We start from the raw sequence: 20,102 nt of genomic DNA on the forward strand, positions 1-20,102 counted from the left end.
TGTGTGTTTGAGCCCCATGTTGGGTGTAAAGATTATTTAAAAACAAAAAAAAAAAAACTAAAAAAACCCGCGGAATTCCATATACAGTGGCATTTTTCTTTTAAGGTTTATTTATTTTTGAGAGTGAGAACTCAAGCAGGGGAAGGGGGGGCGGGGGGAGGGAGGGAGGGAGGGAGGGAGGGAGAGGGAGAGAGGGAGAGAGGGAGAGAGGGAGAGAGGGAGAGAGGGAGAGAGGGAGAGAGAGAGAGAGAGAGAGAGAGAGAGAATTCAAAGCGGGCTCCAAGCTGACAGCAGTGAGCCTGATGCGGGGCTTGAACTCACAAACCATGAGGTCACGAACTGAGTTAAGTCGGATGCTCAACCAACTGACTGAGCCACCCAGGCACTCTAGTGGCATCTTAAAAAAATTTTTTTTTAATCTTTAAGTTTATTTATTTTTGAGAGAGAGAGAGAGAATGAGTGGGAGAGGGGAACAGAAAAAGGGAGAGAGAGAATCCCAAACAGGTTCTGTGTTGTCAGTGTGCAGCCTGACATGGGGCTCAATCTGCAGAACCATGAAATCATGATCTAAGCTGAAATGAGTCGGATGCTTAACCGACTGAACTACCCAGGCACCCCTACAGTGCCATCTAAGAGAACAAAGTAACTGGGAATAAATTTAACCAAATGAAGCACTTATACACTGAACACTACAAAACGTTGCTGAAAAAAATAAAAGGCTTAAGGAAATGGCAAAATATCTTGTGTTCATGGATAGGAAGTCTCGGTACTATCAAGATGTCAACACTACCCAAGCATCTACAAATTCAACACAATCCCTATCAAAATTCTAACAGTTTTGCAGAAATGGAAAAGCTGATCTTCAAAATCACATGGAATTGCAAGATACCCTGAAGAGCTAAAACAATCTTGAAAAAAGAAGAACAAAGTTGTAAGACTCATACTTTTGGACTTCAAAACTACTCCACAAAGCTACTCCACAGTAATCAAAACAGTGTGGTATTGGCATACAGATAGACATACAGACCAATGGAACAGAAATAAACACATACATCTTTAGTAATGATTTTTGACAAGAGTGTCAGGTTCATTCAAATAAGGAAAGAACAATCTCTTCAACAAATGATGCTGGTACAACTGGATTTTCATATGCCAAAGGAAGAATTTGGACCCCTACATCAAACCGTATACACAAACTAACAAAATGGATAAACAACTTACATATAAGAGCTATAACCATTAAACTCTTAGAAAACACTGGGGTAAATCTTCATGACCTTGAATTTGGTAAAGGATTCTTATATATGACATTAAAAGCATGAGAAAGCAAGAGAAAAACTAGGTAAGTTGGATTTCATCAAAATTAAGAATTTGCATTGGGGCACCTGGCTGGCTTAGTCGGTTAAGTGTCTGACTTTGGCTCATGGTTCATGAGTTCAAACCCCACATTAGGTTCTCTGCTGTTAGTGCAGAGCCTGCTTCAGATAGATCCTCTTTCACCCTCTCTCTCTGCCCACGCACCCCCACTTGTGCCCACACACTCTCAAAAATAACATTAAAAAAAAAAAAAAAAAAAAAAAAGAATGTGCACCAAAGCACACTATCAAGAAAGTGAAAAGAAAACCTACAGAAGGGGAAAAAACATTTAGAAAGCATACAACTGATAAGAGTTGAACACCCATGGGAATGCAAGCTAGTGCAGCCACTCTGGAAAACAGTATGGAGGTTCCTCAAAAAACCAAAAATAGAACTACCCTACAACCCAGCAATTGCACTACTAGGCATTTATCCACGGATACAGGTGTGCTGTTTCGAAGGGACACATTATAGCAGCACTATCAACAATAGCCAAAGTATGGAAAGAGCCCAAATGTTCATTGATGGATGGATGGATAAAGAAAATGTGGTATATATATACAATGGAGTATTACTCAGCAATCAAAAAGAATGAAATCTTGCCATTTGCAACTACGTGGATGGAACTGGAGGGTACTATGCTAAGCGAAATTAGTCAGAGAAAGACAAAAATCCTATGACTTCACCAATATGAGGGCTTTAAGAGACAAAACAGATGAACATAAGGGACAGGAAACAAAAATAATATAAAAACAGGGAGGGGGACAAAACAGAAGAGACTCATGCATATGGAGAATAAACTGAGGGTTCCTGGAGGGGTTGTGGGAGGGGGGATGGGCTAAATGGGTAAGGGTCACTAAGGAATCTACTCTTGAAATCATTGTTGCACTATATGCTAATTTGGATGTAAATTAAAAAAAAAAAAAGTTGAATATCCAGAATATATAAAGAACTCCTAATGCTCAACAACAAAAACCAAACAACCCAATTAAAGCATGAGCAAAGGACTTGAGCATTTTTCCAAAGAAGATATAAGGAATGTCCAAGAAGCATACGAGATGTTCAACATCATTAGTAATTACAGAAATACAAATCAAAACTTAAAAACTGGAAAGTAATAAGCGTTGGTGAGGATGTAGAAAACCTTGTGCACTGCTGGTGAGACATCCACTGTACACAACAGTTTGGCAGTTCCTCAAGAAGTTCAACATAGAGTTACCATATGACCCAGCAACTCTACTGTTAGCTATATATCCAAAATAACTGAAAACAGGGGCGACTGGGTGGCTCAGGTCATGATCTCATGGTTTGTGAGTTCAAGCCCTGCATCCGGCTCTGTGTTGACAGCTCAGAGCCTAGGGCTTGCTTTGGATTGTGTGTCTCCTCTCTCTGCCCCTCCCCGGCTTGTGCTCTGTCTCTCAAAAATAAATAAATGTTAAAATAATAATAATAAAAAATAATAACTGAAAAGTGAAGATAACTCTGATGTCCATCAACTAAAGAATGTATAAACAAGATGTAGTATATATTGATACAATAGAATATCATTTGGCCATAAAAAGAATAAAGATACATGCTACCATATGGATGAACATTAAAACATTATGCTAAGTTGAAATAAGCCAGACTCAAAGGATAAATATTGTAGGATTGCATTTACATGAGATCTAGAATAGGAAATTCATACATATGGGAAAGGCAGATTAGAGTTCACCAGGGCCTCAGGAGAGGGGAATTTCTGGTTAATGGTTACAGAGTTTCTACTCAGGGTGATGAAAAAGTTTTGGAAATAGTGGTGACAGTTGTACAACATTATGACTGTAACACCACTGAACTGTACACTTAAATTGTTATACGTAATCTACAATTAAAAAAAAAAGAGCCACAATCAAGACCACTGAGTTGTATGGTTTAAGTGGGTAAATTGTATAATGTGTGAATTACAACTCAATAAACCTATTCAAAAATAAGACTGTGGGCTGAGTCCTAGCTCTGCCATATACCACTTGTGAAAGTGGCAACAGATGACATCAACCTCAAGTCCTAAGTGTGTAAAATAGGACTGGTGTCCTATTTTACATAATAGCAGCCACATAAGGCAGCCACAAGGACTAACTAAAATACTCTGTGAAGCCCCTAGCTGAAGATTCTTTTTATTCAATAGCTATTACTACATACAGAAAACTAAGGTCAGCATAATGACTAGGCTGGGGCAGGCCTTGTCTGAACCATACCAGGGCCTCAATTTCATGGTATTCTCACCCAATTTACACATTAAGGAAGAGAAATAAAAACCTTTTAAAGATAATCTTCTCTAATGCACAACCCAATGACATCATAAGTTAGAAGAAAAAAAATGTTATTAAAAATACAAGGACTTTCAGGGCTCCTGGGTGGCTCAGTCAGTTAAGTGTCTGGGCGTGGATTCTACTTAAAATACATACATACATACATACATACATACATACATACAAGACCTTTCTAAAATTCTAAAGGACTTTCTAAAGATTCCTAATTTTCATTTTTAAATTTACTTTTATTACTTATTTTTATTTTGAGAGAGAGAGAAAGAGAACACACACATGCACAAGTGGGGGAAGGGTTAGAGGAAGGAGAAAAAGAATCTTAAGCCAGGCTCCACACGCCTAGTGCAGAGCCTGACATGGGGCTTGACCTCACGACCATGAGATCACGACCTGAACTGAAATTAAGAGTTGGATGCTTGGGGTGCCTGGGTGGCGCAGTTGGTTAAGCGTCCGACTTCAGCCAGGTCATGATCTCGCGGTCCGTGAGTTCGAGCCCCGCGTCAGGCTCTGGGCTGATGGCTCAGAGCCTGGAGCCTGTTTCCGATTCTGTGTCTCCCTCTCCCTCTGCCCCTCCCCCGTTCATGCTCTGTCTCTCTCTGTCCCAAAAATAAATAAATGTTGAAAAAAAAAATTAAAAAAAAAAAAAAAAAAGAGTTGGATGCTTAACCGACTGAGCCACCCAGGTGCCCCTAAAGATTCCTACTTCTGATAAAGCACTGTGATTAAGGAAAAACAAAAACAAAAAAGTTTTGGTACAGAAGAAGTAAATCAAATTCCTAAAACTAGATGCATAACCAACAAACATCAATGACAGAAGGATAGAGGAAGAGCCCATCAGTCCTGATGAAAAGCTCTGAGATTATTAAAAGATGAATGTGAGCTCGTGGGCATCTGACAAACCTTGGTGAGAAGGTTCCATTGCTGGAATGTGACAGGAGGTAAGACAGAGTGTCCCTGTTATGTTATGAGGCTAGGACCCTGAACAGATCTCCAGAGCGGAGTCAGATGTTTGATGATGACCATGCACAGACGTGCCATCACTGTGGATATACTCTACAGGTGACCCAGCCAGAGGAACTCACAGATGATCCGAGAGGTTGAAAAATAAAACTAGTACTACTAAAACCTTCATTTACTTTGCAGACAACTTGATCTCAGTCAGGATAGATGAAGAAACTGCTAATGTGAATTTAATTCTAACCAATGAAGCAGAACCAAAGTAGAAACCTGAGAATTCCAGGCCATTGAAAGAAGTGGTGCCATTGGTCTTAGGAAGATTCAGAAAATTCAGAAGCCAGATGTAATCCCATGACTAGGGGTTTCAAAATTGGAGAAGACAAACCAAAAAGCAATATGAACACAATCACAATGGGAGTAAACAGCAAGTATCCTGAGAATGCTGGTGAGTTCACACAAAGAACTCTGAGCATCATAAAAAAGTATGTGCCAAAGATGAAAGGGTGTCCTTATACCGATAAGACAGACATCTAAGTACTGACCAAACACACTGGCAAGCAGGAATGAGAGTCCAAATCTGGTCACCTGCCATAGAGCATTACAACACAGGACACTGGCAGACATATGAAAGGTCAAGATTCTTGGTTTTGTTAAAACAGGGACGATGGCACATTCTATAAAATGTAAAAGGTGAGCATGAAATCAAACCTGGACAAAATTCTATATGCAATTAGCAAACAGATGATTGGAAGGCAGTATGGGCTCAACCAAGAACAAGTCATGCCAGACCAACCTCATTGTCTTTTTTTAGACAAGTGGCCTAGATCAGAGGAGGCTGCAGAGGAGGACTTTCGTACAAAGATCTGGATGGTGCTTTTATGAAATCTGCAGTTAACATGAAACTGAGGGGAATGATCAATATAATAGATGACATCATCAGGATTTTAAAAGATTCAGGTAACTGTACAGACGGTGTATGACAAAAACAAAAAATATACAGAAATGTATTCACCGCCCCCCCCGCCCCGCCCTGCAAAAAAAACAAGAGGGATAACTATAGGGCCACATAATAAAGGCCAAACATTGGGCTAAGCAAATACAGGAAGGGGACTCATAGTGATTTGTTTTTCCCTGATACAGAGCTAGAAGGAACCACTTATGAGACTCTGTTCTAGAACTTCCACGAGGACAGAGACCTTTGTATTTTTCACTGCTGAACTCCAAACTCCTTAACAAGGCCTGCCACATAGTAACTACTCATTAAACTTTCTGCTGGAAGGGGTGAGTGTTTTTGGAAGTGCCAAGTTGAGACCAGAGGGCCAATGAATTTAGACGCTGCAGAAAGTTTAAAGCATTAGGAAGATGGGCAGACTAAATGATCTATTATCGCTACAACTTGCCCATCTTCTCCATCCTGAGTCACTTTAAGCCTCACTTGCAGTTGGAGAAAATGTTATTCTTCCTCCACAGAATCTGTGCCACTGACTTTGATTCCCATAGATCCCTACTGTCACCAATTGCGGGGTGTTTTTTGTTTGTTTGTTTTTTTTAAACCCATACCACAGGGGAATGCTCCACCAAGGTTCCAGTTAGATGCTTGGACGCAAATTTTCATACAGCAAATATTCATGGGTGTGCAGTCCCAGAATTAATTAAGTTCAATGCTAAGAAAGTTCTTCCCTTTCTTTTCTAGTCAGGAAAGTGTACTGGAATACAAGTGTGTGAGAATAATACTATTATAGGGAGACTCAAGCATCTGCTCTATACTACCTAAAAATCATTAAAAATGTAAATTCCCTGCAAACTTTGGAACCTCCATCAGTTGTGAGAAATTGGCTATTCTGTGCCTCAGTGAAGGCAACAGAAGAAAACTGTTTATCTCCTCAGCCTAGCCCTTTGATGATATGGCAACAACTTCCTCAACTTTGTCTTTTGTTCACTTTTGCCCTCTGCCCAACATATCCTGTGCTCTCACCAACCTGCAGCTACTCAGTGGTGTTAAGTCTTGTTCAAGTAAGCTCTTCCCTCTGCCAAAAATGTCTCCCTACACTTCACCCAGCTAACTTCTGTTCATCCTTCAAAACTCAGTTTGAGGGTCACCCCCTCCAGAAAGGCTTCCCAGACCAATACTCACCCACACTCCCATCTCCTACTCCCTTCTCCACTCTCCCTCTACTCTGTGCTATTAGAGCACTTATCACACTGCTGGTTTCTGTCTCTATTTTCTCACTAGGTGGTAAGGACCTGGGTGGTAGGATCCTACAAGATATCCCTCACAGGTTAGTTGCATGAATGGATAATTTATCCAACTCTCAGAAGGAAGGTGTCTTTTAGACTCAAAAGAACTTAAGTAACTTGCCCAAGATCACACCATGAAAAGCCAGGACTTGAATGCAGGTACATGATCTTTCCCTAACCATCTTGTTTTTTACTGTATCAGATAACTGTGACTACAGGTATTTTATAATGGGGTGTCTGGGTGGCTCAGTCGGTTAAATGTCCAACTTTGGCTCAGGTCATGATCATCAGGCTCTGTGCTGATGGCTCGGAGCCTGGAGCCTGCTTCAGATTCTGTGTCTCCCTCTCTAATAAACATTAAAAAATATATACATAATGACAACAGCACCCTTGCTATTGATCAATGGTGTACTTCTGGAAAGGGCTGTATCATTTCCCTTGACCTGAGAATGTTCTTGTAGGGTTGATCTGCTTCTCAGGAGCCCTTCCCAGCTCTACTACACCAAGAGCATGGGAGAGTTCTGCTGTTTTCAAGGAGTGGGGACACCCACCTTAATCACCTCACACAGGTACCAAGTATTCCTTTTTAAATTAAACTCCAAGGAATAACTCACTTCTTGAAAAGAGGTCAGCAAGAGACAAAAATGGATAAACACAAACCTGTTTTAAAATATCTCTTTACTTGCATGAATGTTCTTTTGAAAATCAAGTTTTATGAAAAAACACATGAAATAATTCACGAAATAAAGTTCACCTAAGCCCTCATTGTTCTCGGTAATACTATCAAGGGAAATAAAGAAGCTTCAATTACTGGCACATTTTGTCCTACTTGTCTCACCTTTCTTATTTTAATACTTTTCCTGGTAACCTAATTGCAAAAGTCTCAAGAGAGTTGTTTTTAACAAGATCAGACAAGCACTAAGTTTTAGAACATAATGTAACTCAAAGAACTATTTACTTATGCTATAGCCAAAAGTCTCATTTAAATATATAGAATGAGAAATATAATTAAATGGAATTTAGCAAAGGTTTATTTCTCAGGTCCCCCTTACACTCTCTCAGTGAAGCACCAAAGCAAGCCTTTGATGAGGCTTACACAGCTGGGGTAGTGTCACGAGGCAGCTCAGGTGTAGAGACCTCTCTTTGGGGTCTGAGAGACAAGAAGAGCTGCATAATGGCCAAGTATGTGGGCTATCTTAAAATACACATCGTTAACTAGGCTGTCACCTCATCCTGGTCTAAGGCACCTACCCTGGTATCCGCTCACTAAGCTCTAAATGATCCCCATTATAGTACCTGGTCTTGCATTCTACAAGCCCCCTATGCACACTCCAGGCAATAATACACAGGAGGTATGGGCTTCTAAAATGCATGTACATCTTAGAGCTAAAGGTCAACAGGGAGGTGGCCTAAATGGAGTGAGGCTTTAAACCCTAGCTCAGGTAAGAGCCCAATTCTTGACTTCCTCTATGGAGCTCTTGGAATTCTGACTGGGTGCTTCAATCCCAATGTGTCTAACACATGCGAGTCACACCAACTCTGAATTCTAGCTCTCTACTCCTATGATGAGACAACAGATGTGAAAATGCCTCAAAAGGCAGAAATCACTGTGCAAACTGGAAAGCGTTTAGAGCCCAGAACACCCTACATAATTTTAGGGTGCTGACGTGTGAACTAGGCCAGAGGCGTGTACCTGTGCAGGGGCAGGTCTGTGTGGGGATGAGAAAGCTGGAAGGCCTACTCAGCCAGGATTCAGTCTGGTTTCTTTCCTGTTCCTCTACCAGGAAGCATGAAAGCATGTGGGTCCTCCCCAGACCTGGTCCCTGCCACAAGCCTCAGATGCTCACTCCTTCTTAAAAGCCAACATGAGAGGGAGAAGTCATCAGACTCTGAAACAAACCTTTAGGTGTAGTTCAGTCAGACATTACTGCTGGTCCAGAGAAACTGAGGATTACCAATGGAAAAAAAATCACAGAACAAATCAATGCTAGCTTTTATCTGTAAGCAGGCTGTTCTGTGGGTTAAGTTCTGCTTTTTTGAATCAACAGGCTCCATTACTTCATCCTTCTGTCATGCACCAGGGCTGTCCCCCAACCCTGCTCTACTCTGACCTTGGGGTGAACACACAAAGAACAATCACTAGCTTAATTCTAGTTTCTCAAACATATATGCATTTGATAATACTAAGAAAGAGTATTTAACTAATCATATTATAACGATTACCTTACAGTTTCTGGCTCATAAAGCATTTTCACAACTTACCAATAAATAAAAGAGCTAGGATTTATGGCACCAAATTCCATGTTCTGGTATGTTAACATTTAGGGTCCATCTTGCTATGTGCATTTTATACCTCAGTGAAAAATAACACGAAAAATATACGGGACTGCCCTAAAAATAGGAATTTTAAAAAATTCCTGTTTTTCAAATCCTTCTGTTCTTCCCCTGGGGTTTGTGCTCATTTATGGTCACTCCAGGTGTATCAAATGTCTCATTAAACTTCTACCTCCTGTAATACATAGTTTTATACCCTCAACTGGCTTATCAACAACAGTCTTCAAGACTTTTTGCTAAGCATTGAAGAGTCTGTTTTTAAATTTTTTTCAACTTTATTTATTTTGAGAGAGACAAAGAGATCATGAGCAGGGGAGAGGCAGAAAGAGAGGGAGAGAATCCCAAGCAGGCCCCACACTGCCAGCACAGAGTCTGATGCAGGGCTCAAACCAGAGTTGGATGCTTAACTGAATGAGCCACCCAGGCACACACACCACCCCTCCTCCCCCCACCCCTAAAGTTTATTTTTGAGAGAGACAAAGAGTGGGTGGGGAAGGGGCAGAGAGAAAGGGAAAGATAGAGAATTCCAAGCAGGCTCTCCACACTGTCAGTGCAGAGCCCAGTGTGGGGCCTGAACCCATGAACTACAAGATCATGACCTGAACCAGAGCTGGATGCCTAACCTATTGAGCCACCTAGGAACCCCAAAGCTTTTTTTTTTTTTTTTTTAAGGCAGTTAATGTTTGGTTTAAAGAATATGACTTGACAATTAAAATGTTCAAGTTCTGGGGCACCTGGCTGGCTCAGTCAGTATAGCATGTGACTCTTAATCAGGGTCATGAATTCAAGCCCCACATTGGGCAAGGAGCCTACTTTAAAAAAAAAAAAGAGAAGAAAAAAAAGTTCAAGCTCTATTTCATGCTATTGTAATTTACAAAATCTCTACTAAGTAAGATCTGAGATATTGTAAACATTTCTCTGCCTAGCCGAAGAGGAATTCTAAGACATTTATCATATTTCTCCTCAGTCGGTCACAATGTTAGAGAAATATAGAACTGTGCAAGTAGCTACATATCTATCTGTATGCTGATTTTGTCTCTAGGTCATGAGTGTTTATTAAACCATCATCTTTCCTTATTGGAAAGAACACCAACTACTGTGAAACTAAACCTAGGAGAGACTACACCTTGGGAGAAACAAAGAATGGGAAAGGACAAAAGAGTCACATGGGACACTCATAGTGGATCTTCCAAAATCACCCAGTTCTCTTATCCCCCTGAACAGAACCTTAAATCAGCAGTCATTACTTTGCAGAAATGAAATTACAACTGAAAATGAAAACCGAACTGTTAAAAGACCCAAAAAACCAGCCTTGTAAATTTTACCTCTAATGCCAAGGCGGTCTTGTCATAAGCACAGGGTACTCTTTTCTGGATGGCTTTTGCAAAGACAGGTCCATTCTGTGTGGATGGCAAAGGGTTGATCGCTGCTCCAGGAGTACTGGAAACTGCAGGTAGAGGAGTTGTGGTCTGAGGTTGAGCATATGCATGAGCAGGTTCTGGGATTCCATAACTGTTGGAATTCCTATTCCCGTGCTTTCCATGTGGTGAGGACCTCACAAGCTTTTCAACATAAGGGACAGGAATCATCCCAATTCGGCCATCCTTGTTCCGGGCACTCCACCACTGTTCTTCAGGCTTCTCTATTATCACCAGGATCTCACCCTTTTTAAAGGGCAGGTCTTCGGCATCATTCCCAGGAAAATCATAGAGAGTCCGTACGTATTCCAGATTTTCTTCTGCTGTAGGCAGGTTGGGTGCTGATACAGATCCCATTGGTGGGCTCGGATACCTTAAGAGAGAAAGAATATTACTCTTAAGGGAAAGATATTACTCTATACCAGTGTTTGTCAAACTTTTAAATAAATCATTCTCCTCTATGATGAATTTTTTCCTTGCTATATTCTTAGTTAAGAAATTTTATCACACTGTTTTATGTTCTGCAGTTTGTTTTATTTTATTTTCTTTTTAATGTTTATTTATTTTTGAGAGAGACAAAGACAGAATGCGAGTGGGTTAGGGGGGCAGAGAGAGAGACACACACACAGAATCCCAAACAGGCTCCAGGCTCCGAGCCGTCAGCACAGAGCCAGACACGGGGCTGGAACTCGTGAGCCACAAGATCATGACCTGAGCCGAAGTTGGCCGCTCAACCGACTGAGCCACCCAGGCGCCCCTATGTTCTGTAGTTTGTATTGCAACAGAAGTATAGCATCCTCAATACATCTTGTTAAATCACATGTCAACTGCATGCATCCAACTCTTGGTTTCAGCTCAGGTTGTGATCTCAGTTAGTGAGTTCAGGCTCCACATTGACAGGGGGGAGCTTGCTTGGGATTCTCTCTCTCCCTCTTTCTGCCCCTCTCCCGCTTGCATGCTCCCTTTCTTCCTCAAAATAAATAAACTTAAAAAATAATAATAAATTCTTAAAAATCCCACAGTTCCTGCCCTATTATGATAGGTACAATTCTCCTTTTCTTTTTACCCCCTCCCACTGGCCAAGTTTATTTCTTGAAAGAGTCTTGTGTATGCCCGTGGCAGTTTTTCTGCCTAATATCACACTACAGGTGTTTCCCATATCACTGATCTACAGGATTACTTTTATGGCAGGGCACCATTTCATTCTGTGAGCTTGCAACAACTTAGCATCCCCGTGTTTTTGGATACTTAGTTTTTCTTTCTCCCTATTTGATCACCAACATCATGAAGTCTTTTGAACTATTTTCTCCATACTAGATTGTTGTAAAGCCTAGATTTCCGATTAAAAAACATGGGCATTTTCATGGCCCTTGGTACACACTGCCACACTACTTTTCAAAAGGCAGTCTTCAGGGGCGCCTGGGTGGCGCAGTTGGTTAAGCGTCCGACTTCAGCTCAGGTCACGATCTCACGGTCCGTGAGTTCGAGCCCCGCGTCGGGCTCTGTGCTGACAGCTCAGAGCCTGGAGCCTGTTTCAGATTCTGTGTCTCCCTCTCTCTGACCCTCCCCCATTCATGCTCTGTCTCTCTCTGTCTCAAAAATAAATAAACGTTAAAAAAAAAAAAAAAAGCAGTCTTCATAATTTGGCAAAACTTACATTTTTTATGTTCATTTATTTATTTATTGAGAGAGAGAGAGCAAGCCAAGGAGGGGCAGAGAGGGAGAGAGAATCTGAAACAGGCTCCATACTTTCAGCCCAGAGTCCTACTCAGGGCTTGAACTCACGAACTGTGAGATTATGATCTGAGTCGAAACCAAGAGTTGGACACTCAACAGACTGAGCCACCTGGCACCCCCCAAACTTGTTTCTTTTTTAACGTAAATGACTTACTTAATATAGTATGCGGACTACTGAATTAACAGTAATCAATATACTACACAACGGTGATTAGGAGACAGCAGGAGTAGCTGCAGGAGCAGCAACAGTAATAGAGCTGACATTTATTACCTATGCCAGGCACTATTTGCAGTCTATATAAACTTTAAATTATTTAATCCTCTCATCAATTCTGTGAGTATCCCCATTTTACAGATGAGGAAGCCAATGCCAACTCAGGGTTAGATTTGTACTCAGGCAGTCTTGTTCTAGAGTCCTCACTCATAACCTCTAAGCTAGTCAGCCTCAGGAACAAACTCTGCATCTTTTGAGTGTATGGGAATCAATGTCGGATTGTATGTGAAACATGCACGACAGTTCCTGGCTGTTACTGAGCATCCAATTAGCTCCCCATCCCCACCCTCTTTAAGGTACACCCTGCTCCTATTTCAAAGGCCACAGACAATCTGTGAAGTCTGGGTGGTACTACATAAATCTCATATACCTTTACTAAAAACACAATCAGTTCCAAATCAGACCCCCTCCAAGGGTATTTTCATTGTCTGTGTACTTAAAAGTTAAAAGCAGTTAGTTCTACAACACAAATTGTGAGGACACTAGTATAGCTTCAGTGGGGATTAACATTAATCAAATTCATCTACGTAGGTATCCACTGGACTTACTATGTACTAAGAACTTGGGAGACAAACAATGTATTAAAACCAAGTTCTTGCTCTTAAAAGACTGCCAATTTAACATAGGCAGAGACTAGAAGGCAACCAAAGCACAACGTGTAATTACTGTGGGTCATGACAGTAGTTGATAGGGTCAAGGAGTATTCAAATGAAAGAGTGAGTTCTGTTAGGGGGCAGAACAAGCAAGGAGGTGATGAACGAATAAAAGCTGAAGACTAGCTCCCTCTGAAGTTGAAAGATTTTGTTGAAGACAGGCTTACATATTTTGGTTCTGTATCAGAAAAAGACTAGAGGCCCAAGAGTTCAAACACTCCCTTCCCCAGCCTCTCCACACCTCACGAGGCACGCTGCTCATTCCTTTAAGTACAGCCCAGGAGCTTTGCTGGCAAGGCCCTTGACGTTGAGGAATTTCTGTAAACCGTTGGTACATGTTTAAGGCTTTGCAGGCTATACATATGGCCTATGTCGTGTATTCTTTTTTAATACAACTTTTGGAAAATACAATAACCATTCTTAGCTTCAGTACACTATACAAAAACTGAGTCTGGCCTAGGGACCTACAAACTATGGCCTCTGTGCCATTCAGTCTACTGTATTTTTTTTAAATAAATGAGACAAACTCATTCTTTTAAGTATTGTGTATGACTACTTTTGTGCTCTAAGGGCATAGTTGAGAAACTGTGACAGAAATTATATGGCCTACAAAGCTTAACATATTTTGGGTGCGTGGGTGGCTCAGTCGGTTGAGCGCCCGACTTCGGCTCAGGTCATGATCTCACGGTCCGTGAGTTCGAGCCTCGCGTTGGGCTCTGTGCTGACAGCTCAGAGCCTGGAGCCCGTTTCAGATTCTGTGTCTCCCTCTCTCTCTGCCCCTCCCCTGTTCATGCTCTGTCTCTCTCTGTCTCAAAAATAAATAAACATTAAAAAAATTAAAACAAAATAATAAAAAAATAAACATTAAAATAAAAATTAAAAAGCTTAAAATATTTACTATCTGGCCCCTTAAAGTTTGCTGATTCTTTGTCTAGATTACTTGGTTAAAAGAGCAGAGAGTGTTTTCATCTTTTAATACTTCTCTGGCGAGGGGGATACATGCAAATCTGACAGAGATGGAAGATAGTTTCTACTTTCTCCACCATTATTATCGCTATAGTGACCATGGGGCTCGTCTCCTGATTCAGCACATGCACAGATCTTAAATTAGACACCAAATCAATCTCCCAGCCATGTGCCTGACATAAATTCAAAGTCTTCCACCCCACATCCTCAAACTCATATATTCATCAAAATTTCCTGCAAATTACACATTAGTTCCACTGTAGACATGAAACCGTGATGACAGGACAGCTTATCTTGCCCTTTCTATTAGGCCCCACAGCCTAAACATAACATAAAATTGGAACAATTCACTGTTTCTCAATCATTTTGATTTATTCCTTGATCAAAACTGTAAAAGAGCAGCTGTCAACTCTTCTTTAAATTTTATATGTAAAGAGTTTCCCAATCCCATTCAAACACACTTAGACCCATGCTTCTCCCTGACTTATATAGCCTATAGCATATTGAATAAGAAGGCTCTGGATGACTAACTGGAAATTGCCTCTTCTTATCTAATGTCAACGAACCCCCTCTCCTTTAGATTAAAAGCATCTCAGCTTCGGGGCGCCTGGGTGGCGCAGTCAGTTAAGCGTCCGACTTCAGCCAGGTCACGATCTCGTGGTCCGTGAGTTCGAGCCCCACGTCAGGCTCTGGGCTGATGGCTCGGAGCCTGGAGCCTGTTTCCGATTCTGTGTCTCCCTCTCTCTCTGCCCCTCCCCCGTTCGTTCTCTGTCTCTCTCTGTCCCAAAAATAAATAAAAAACCTTGAAAAAAAAATTAAAAAAAAAATAAAAGCATCTCAGCTTCATGTATAAAGCACAGATAAAACATTTTTTTTAAGCATGAGTGTTAATAACCTCTAAGGTTAAAATTTCTTTCTTCATGCAAATGCAATACAACTTCTGGGAGGAGAGTTTCAAAGGTACTGGTAATCTAGTTTTTTTTTTTTAATTTTTTTTTTCAACGTTTTATTTATTTTTGGGACAGAGAGAGAGACAGAGCATGAACGGGGGAGGGGCAGAGAGAGAGGGAGACACAGAATCGGAAACAAGGCTCCAGGCTCCGAGCCATCAGCCCAGAGCCCGACGCGGGGCTCGAACTCACGGACCGCGAGATCGTGACCTGGCTGAAGTCGGACGCTTAACCGACTGCGCCACCCAGGCGCCCCTGTAATCTAGTTTTTTAAAGGAGTCACACGGGGGCGCCTGGGTGGCTCAGTTGGTAAAACACCTGACTTTGGCTCAGGTCACAATCTCAGTCTCAGATTTCAAGCCCCACATTGAGCTCTGTACTGACAGCTCAGAGCCTGGGGCTGCTTCGGATTCTGTGTCTCCCCCTCTCTCTGCCCCTCCCTGATCACACTCTGTCTCTCAAAAAAATAAATAAATGTTAAAAAAATATTAAAGGAGTCAATCAAATGGGTTTTGAAGATTTTTCTTATTATATACACGTACATATTCTCTTTTATGTACAGAAATATTTCATAGTAAAAAGTTGGAAAACTAAACAAAATAGGTAAGAAAAACAATTCTAAGAAGACTGGCTAAGAACCTCTCTAGCGAAACAAGCACTGACTACTGAGAACCTCACCCTTCCACCCCTAGACATTCACAGCATCATTTATAGCTCTCTATGCCTGTGGCTGCCTCTCCACTCCCTTCCACAGCTCCTCTTCTGTTCACTCTGTGGATTCCCTAAGTTTAGACTCCCAAATCTACATTTAGCCCCCAATTCTCTTCTCAGTAACAAGCCCATCAGATTGCTAAACCTGGCTTCCAGTACACATCTCAAAAAGATTCTCCCTGCTGAAAACAATCATCCCCCCTCACCCTGATCAATTCTCTTCTATTCTCTCAATTAAAGACACCACTGAATCATTCTTGAAGTCATACCTCTTCCCTCACCTTCTACATGCAATTGCCCAGCAACAACTGTTAGTTTCCACTTTATAGTCCCAAATGTCTTAGAGTTCAGCTTTTCACAATCCCTTCTCCTGTAACAGGCCTTCATTAGTTCCACATCCTAGACTCTCTCCCTACCCAGTCTCACACCAGAGCAGTTTCTAAAAAGTAAAACTGGCCATGGCAATTCTCTTCTCTCTGCACCTCCCCCACTCATGCTTGCGTGCTCTCTCTCTCTCTCAAGAATAAATAAACATTAAAAACAAAAAAACCCAAAACAACTTTATTTTATTTTTTAAGTAGGCTCCATGCCCAATGTGGGGATTGAACTCATGACCTTGAGATTGAGAGTCGGATGCTCGACTGAGTCACCCAGCCATCAAAAACTTTAGATAGCTCCCACTGTTAAATTTATTCACAAAGCATAGGAGGCCTTTTACAATTTAGTATTTATTCTTCCTTTCTACCTCACTGCCCATCACTCATATTAATTACAACTGTGCCTTTCCCTAGCAGGCACTGCCACCACCTCTTCTCCTCTCACCTCTTCTTTCAAGCCTTCCCTGACCCCCCAGTTGATCATCCTTGCTTTTAAGTTCCCATGGTATTCTATTTTAACTTGTTCAATATACTGAGCTTCTTAAGGGCTAAAACCATGATTTACTCCCATTATATGCCTTGAGTCTAGTAGTGGGTTTTGGTATAGAGTAGGCTTCAATACAGTGAAATTCCTGCTAATAAAAATAAAATGCCAAAGACATAGAGAAGCATTTCCCATTACTGTCCCTATTCTTTTTTTTTTTTTTTCCTTCTGAAAACACAAAAACTTCAGCACTCCAATTCCCTATATCTGGTTTAATTCTGTTATACAAAGAAATCCTGTATGCCACTTGGTTTGCTCTCCAAGCCTCTTCAGTTCACCACTGTTCCACTCATGCTCTTGGACGTCATTTCAGACTAGTTGCCACATGCCTAGTGGCTCCACCTTATGTGGTATGATCTTAGCTCAGACTCTAAAATAATCTGAACTCCCACTAATTAGCACTGTTCCCTTTTACTTATCAGGAAAAACTAAAATATTTTAGCCTGAAGGAAACCTAGAAATAATCTAGTCCAACTCTTCAAGTCAAAAGAAAAATTCTATCTTAGGTTAAAAAAACAAATCTCTGTATTTGAGTCTTAAGTAAGAGAAAAAAAATCACAAATCAAATGCCTACCAGTACTTTACATGTCACAACTCTTAACCGGGCAAACTTCCATTCCCAGCATAATGACAATGTTCTTGTATCTCATCTGAATCAAATTTAGAGGAGTTAACTACTGGTAAGAAGAAAACCAAAGGTTTATTCATGGTGCCAAATTCTATGCTAATCAAAATTACTGGTAATCTTTCTCCCCCAATCCTAATTATAAAAGTCCAGATTTTAGATCCCTCAAATATTTAGAACAGGGGATGTGGGAGGAGGTGTGACCATGATGCCCATGGCATCCTCTGGTCCATGCAAGGCTTGGCTTCTGCTTCACAGGTGGGAGGGCCCTCCTCTGGGCACTCAGACTAGGCTGGGCATCCTTTTCCAGCTACTCTATCATATTAGATAGCATGGAAATTGCCTTTAAAAAATCCCAGTACCAGTAATCTTCTCAAGAATTTGACAGGGATTATTTTGATTCAATGTTAGTTCTATGTTACCAAATACATGTAAACATGCAATGTCTGTTGAGAAAATCAAATATTTTCTCTAAGGGTCAACTTGCCCTCAATTAAAAAACTTTACTTTTCAGGATTTTTCTCCTAGCCTTCATATAGCTATATAAGCTAAGAACTGGAGATTCTTATAGCAAAGTAAGCTATACAAAACACAGTCTCTAAACCACAAGAAAACATATTTCATATCTAAACAATCCACTCAGGAATCTTCTGAAACATTCTGTTGTTAAACTGGAAATCACCTCCATTAAATTAAGAAGCACTAGCACTTACCTGAATACTAACTATAACTTAATGAACAGAATCTTAAAAATGTTTATACTCAAATAAGTTGGAGGTGAAAACCACCAAAGGTTTTGTTCACCAACTGTAATATAAAAAGTACACTCACATGCTGAAAGAGAATCCTTTAAGGTCACTCAAAATCAACAAAAGCCATCTGACAAGACATAACACCTTTTGGAGGTTTTTTTCTTAAATTAAAAACAAAATTTAAGGGGCGCCTGGGTGGTGCAGTCGGTTAAGCGTCCGACTTCAGCCAGGTCACTATCTCGCGGTCCGGGAGTTCGAGCCCCGCATCAGGCTCTGGGCTGATGGCTCAGAGCCTGGAGCCTGTTTCCGATTCTGTGTCTCCCTCTCTCTCTGCCCCTCCCCCGTTCGTGCTCTGTCTCTCTCTGTCCCAAAAATAAATAAACGTTGAAAAAAAAAAAAAAGCAAAAAAAAACCCACCAAAATTTAATTTAAAACCCACCACAGGAATACCACAAATACAAAAAGGAATTAATAAGATAAACTGAGAAGATACAAAGTTACTAATGTATCAAGTCATTTTGGTTTCTTCCTTTCTCTTTCCTCATCATTCCCCACTCCCCTCCCATCAGCAACTCAATCTTAACTCCAAAACATGCACCTCCAAGCCATAGCTCAAGTCAGTCTATATGACACCTGTATGTTATAAGCCATGAACATTTTGCACCTGAATAGCAGTGACAACCCCAGAGGACTAACCTGCTTCAAATTCCTTCCACGGGACCCACTGTGCTTTAATCAAAATCTAATTTCCTTATCTTGACCATTGTATCTCATAACTCTTATTGGACCCCCTTATTTAAGCACCATACTCCCGGGGCGCCTGGGTGGCTCAGTCAGTTTTGAGAGTCCCTCTTGGATTTTGGCTAACGTCATGATCCTAGGGTCATGGGATGGAGCCCTGTGTCGGGCTCAGCATGGAGTCTGCCTAAGATTCTCTCTCTCCCCCTCAGTTCCTCTCCCCAGTTTGAGCTCTCTAAAACAAAATAAAACAAAACAACAAAACTCTCACCACTACCAACCTACTATCTTTTTCACCTCTGGACTTTGTGTAAGCTCTTCCCTATGACTGGAAGGCTCTTCCCTTCTCTTAATCCAAGCCTTCCCAAGGCTTGCCTCTTCTCTACCCTTAGTTAACATCGTGTTTCTCTGACCACACTACATCAGGTAGGTCTCTTCTATTATATTCTCTCTGCCCAGCTGCATTTTCTTCATAGCATTTATTAATCTTGTATTTTATTTATTTTCCTAATTTTTAGTTGGTCTCTTCCACTAAAATATAAGTTCTATTATGGAAAAAGTATGTCTGCCATCCATTGTTCTCAACTTCTATCACTGACATATAATGCTCATAAACATTTGAAAATACAAAACTAAATGTTAAGGAACATTCCAATAAAAAAGATCAGACTAGGAAACAAGCACCAGTCCTCAAATTCTGAGGAAGTCATACTGTTATAATTTTTCACTAAGGAAAATTAAAAAGCTAAGAGGCATGAAACTTTGGCCTTAAAAGCTCAATTCTGACGCCTAAATAACTAAACCACTTAATTTATCTTGTTTGGATGTGAAGAGGCATTTTTAAAAAATGTTTATTTTTTAAAGAGAAACAGAGAGAAGGCTCATGCGTGGGTCAGGGCCACAGACAGGGGGACACAGGATCCGAAGCAGGCTCCATGCTGACAACAGGGCTCGAACCCACTAACCACAAGATCATGACCTGAGCCGAAGTCAGATGCTCAACCATCTGAACCACCCGGGCGGCCCTGGGTGTGAAGAGGCATTAAACTGACTTGCTTTTGGTCAAGGCTTTACAGGATACCTCTAGTTTTTTCTGAAGGTTGAAAACATATTAAACCAAATCGGCGAATTTCAAGCTTGAAGGACAGTCCAAAGATTAAGAAAGT

General features: G+C 41.0%; 1 protein-coding gene across 1 annotated transcript in view; it reads right to left on the reverse strand.

The window, feature by feature from the left end:
- Positions 1–20,102, reverse strand: part of CRKL (CRK like proto-oncogene, adaptor protein) — a 38,444-nt gene that overhangs the window by 14,484 nt on the left and 3,858 nt on the right. Inside the window, exon 2 of the mRNA XM_047828067.1 lies at positions 10,517–10,982. Within this exon, the coding sequence (XP_047684023.1) occupies positions 10,517–10,982 (466 nt within the window). The remainder of the gene's footprint in view (positions 1–10,516; positions 10,983–20,102) is intronic.

This window comes from Prionailurus viverrinus, chromosome D3 (assembly GCF_022837055.1).
Source record: "Prionailurus viverrinus isolate Anna chromosome D3, UM_Priviv_1.0, whole genome shotgun sequence".
Classification (NCBI taxonomy): domain Eukaryota; kingdom Metazoa; phylum Chordata; class Mammalia; order Carnivora; family Felidae; genus Prionailurus; species Prionailurus viverrinus.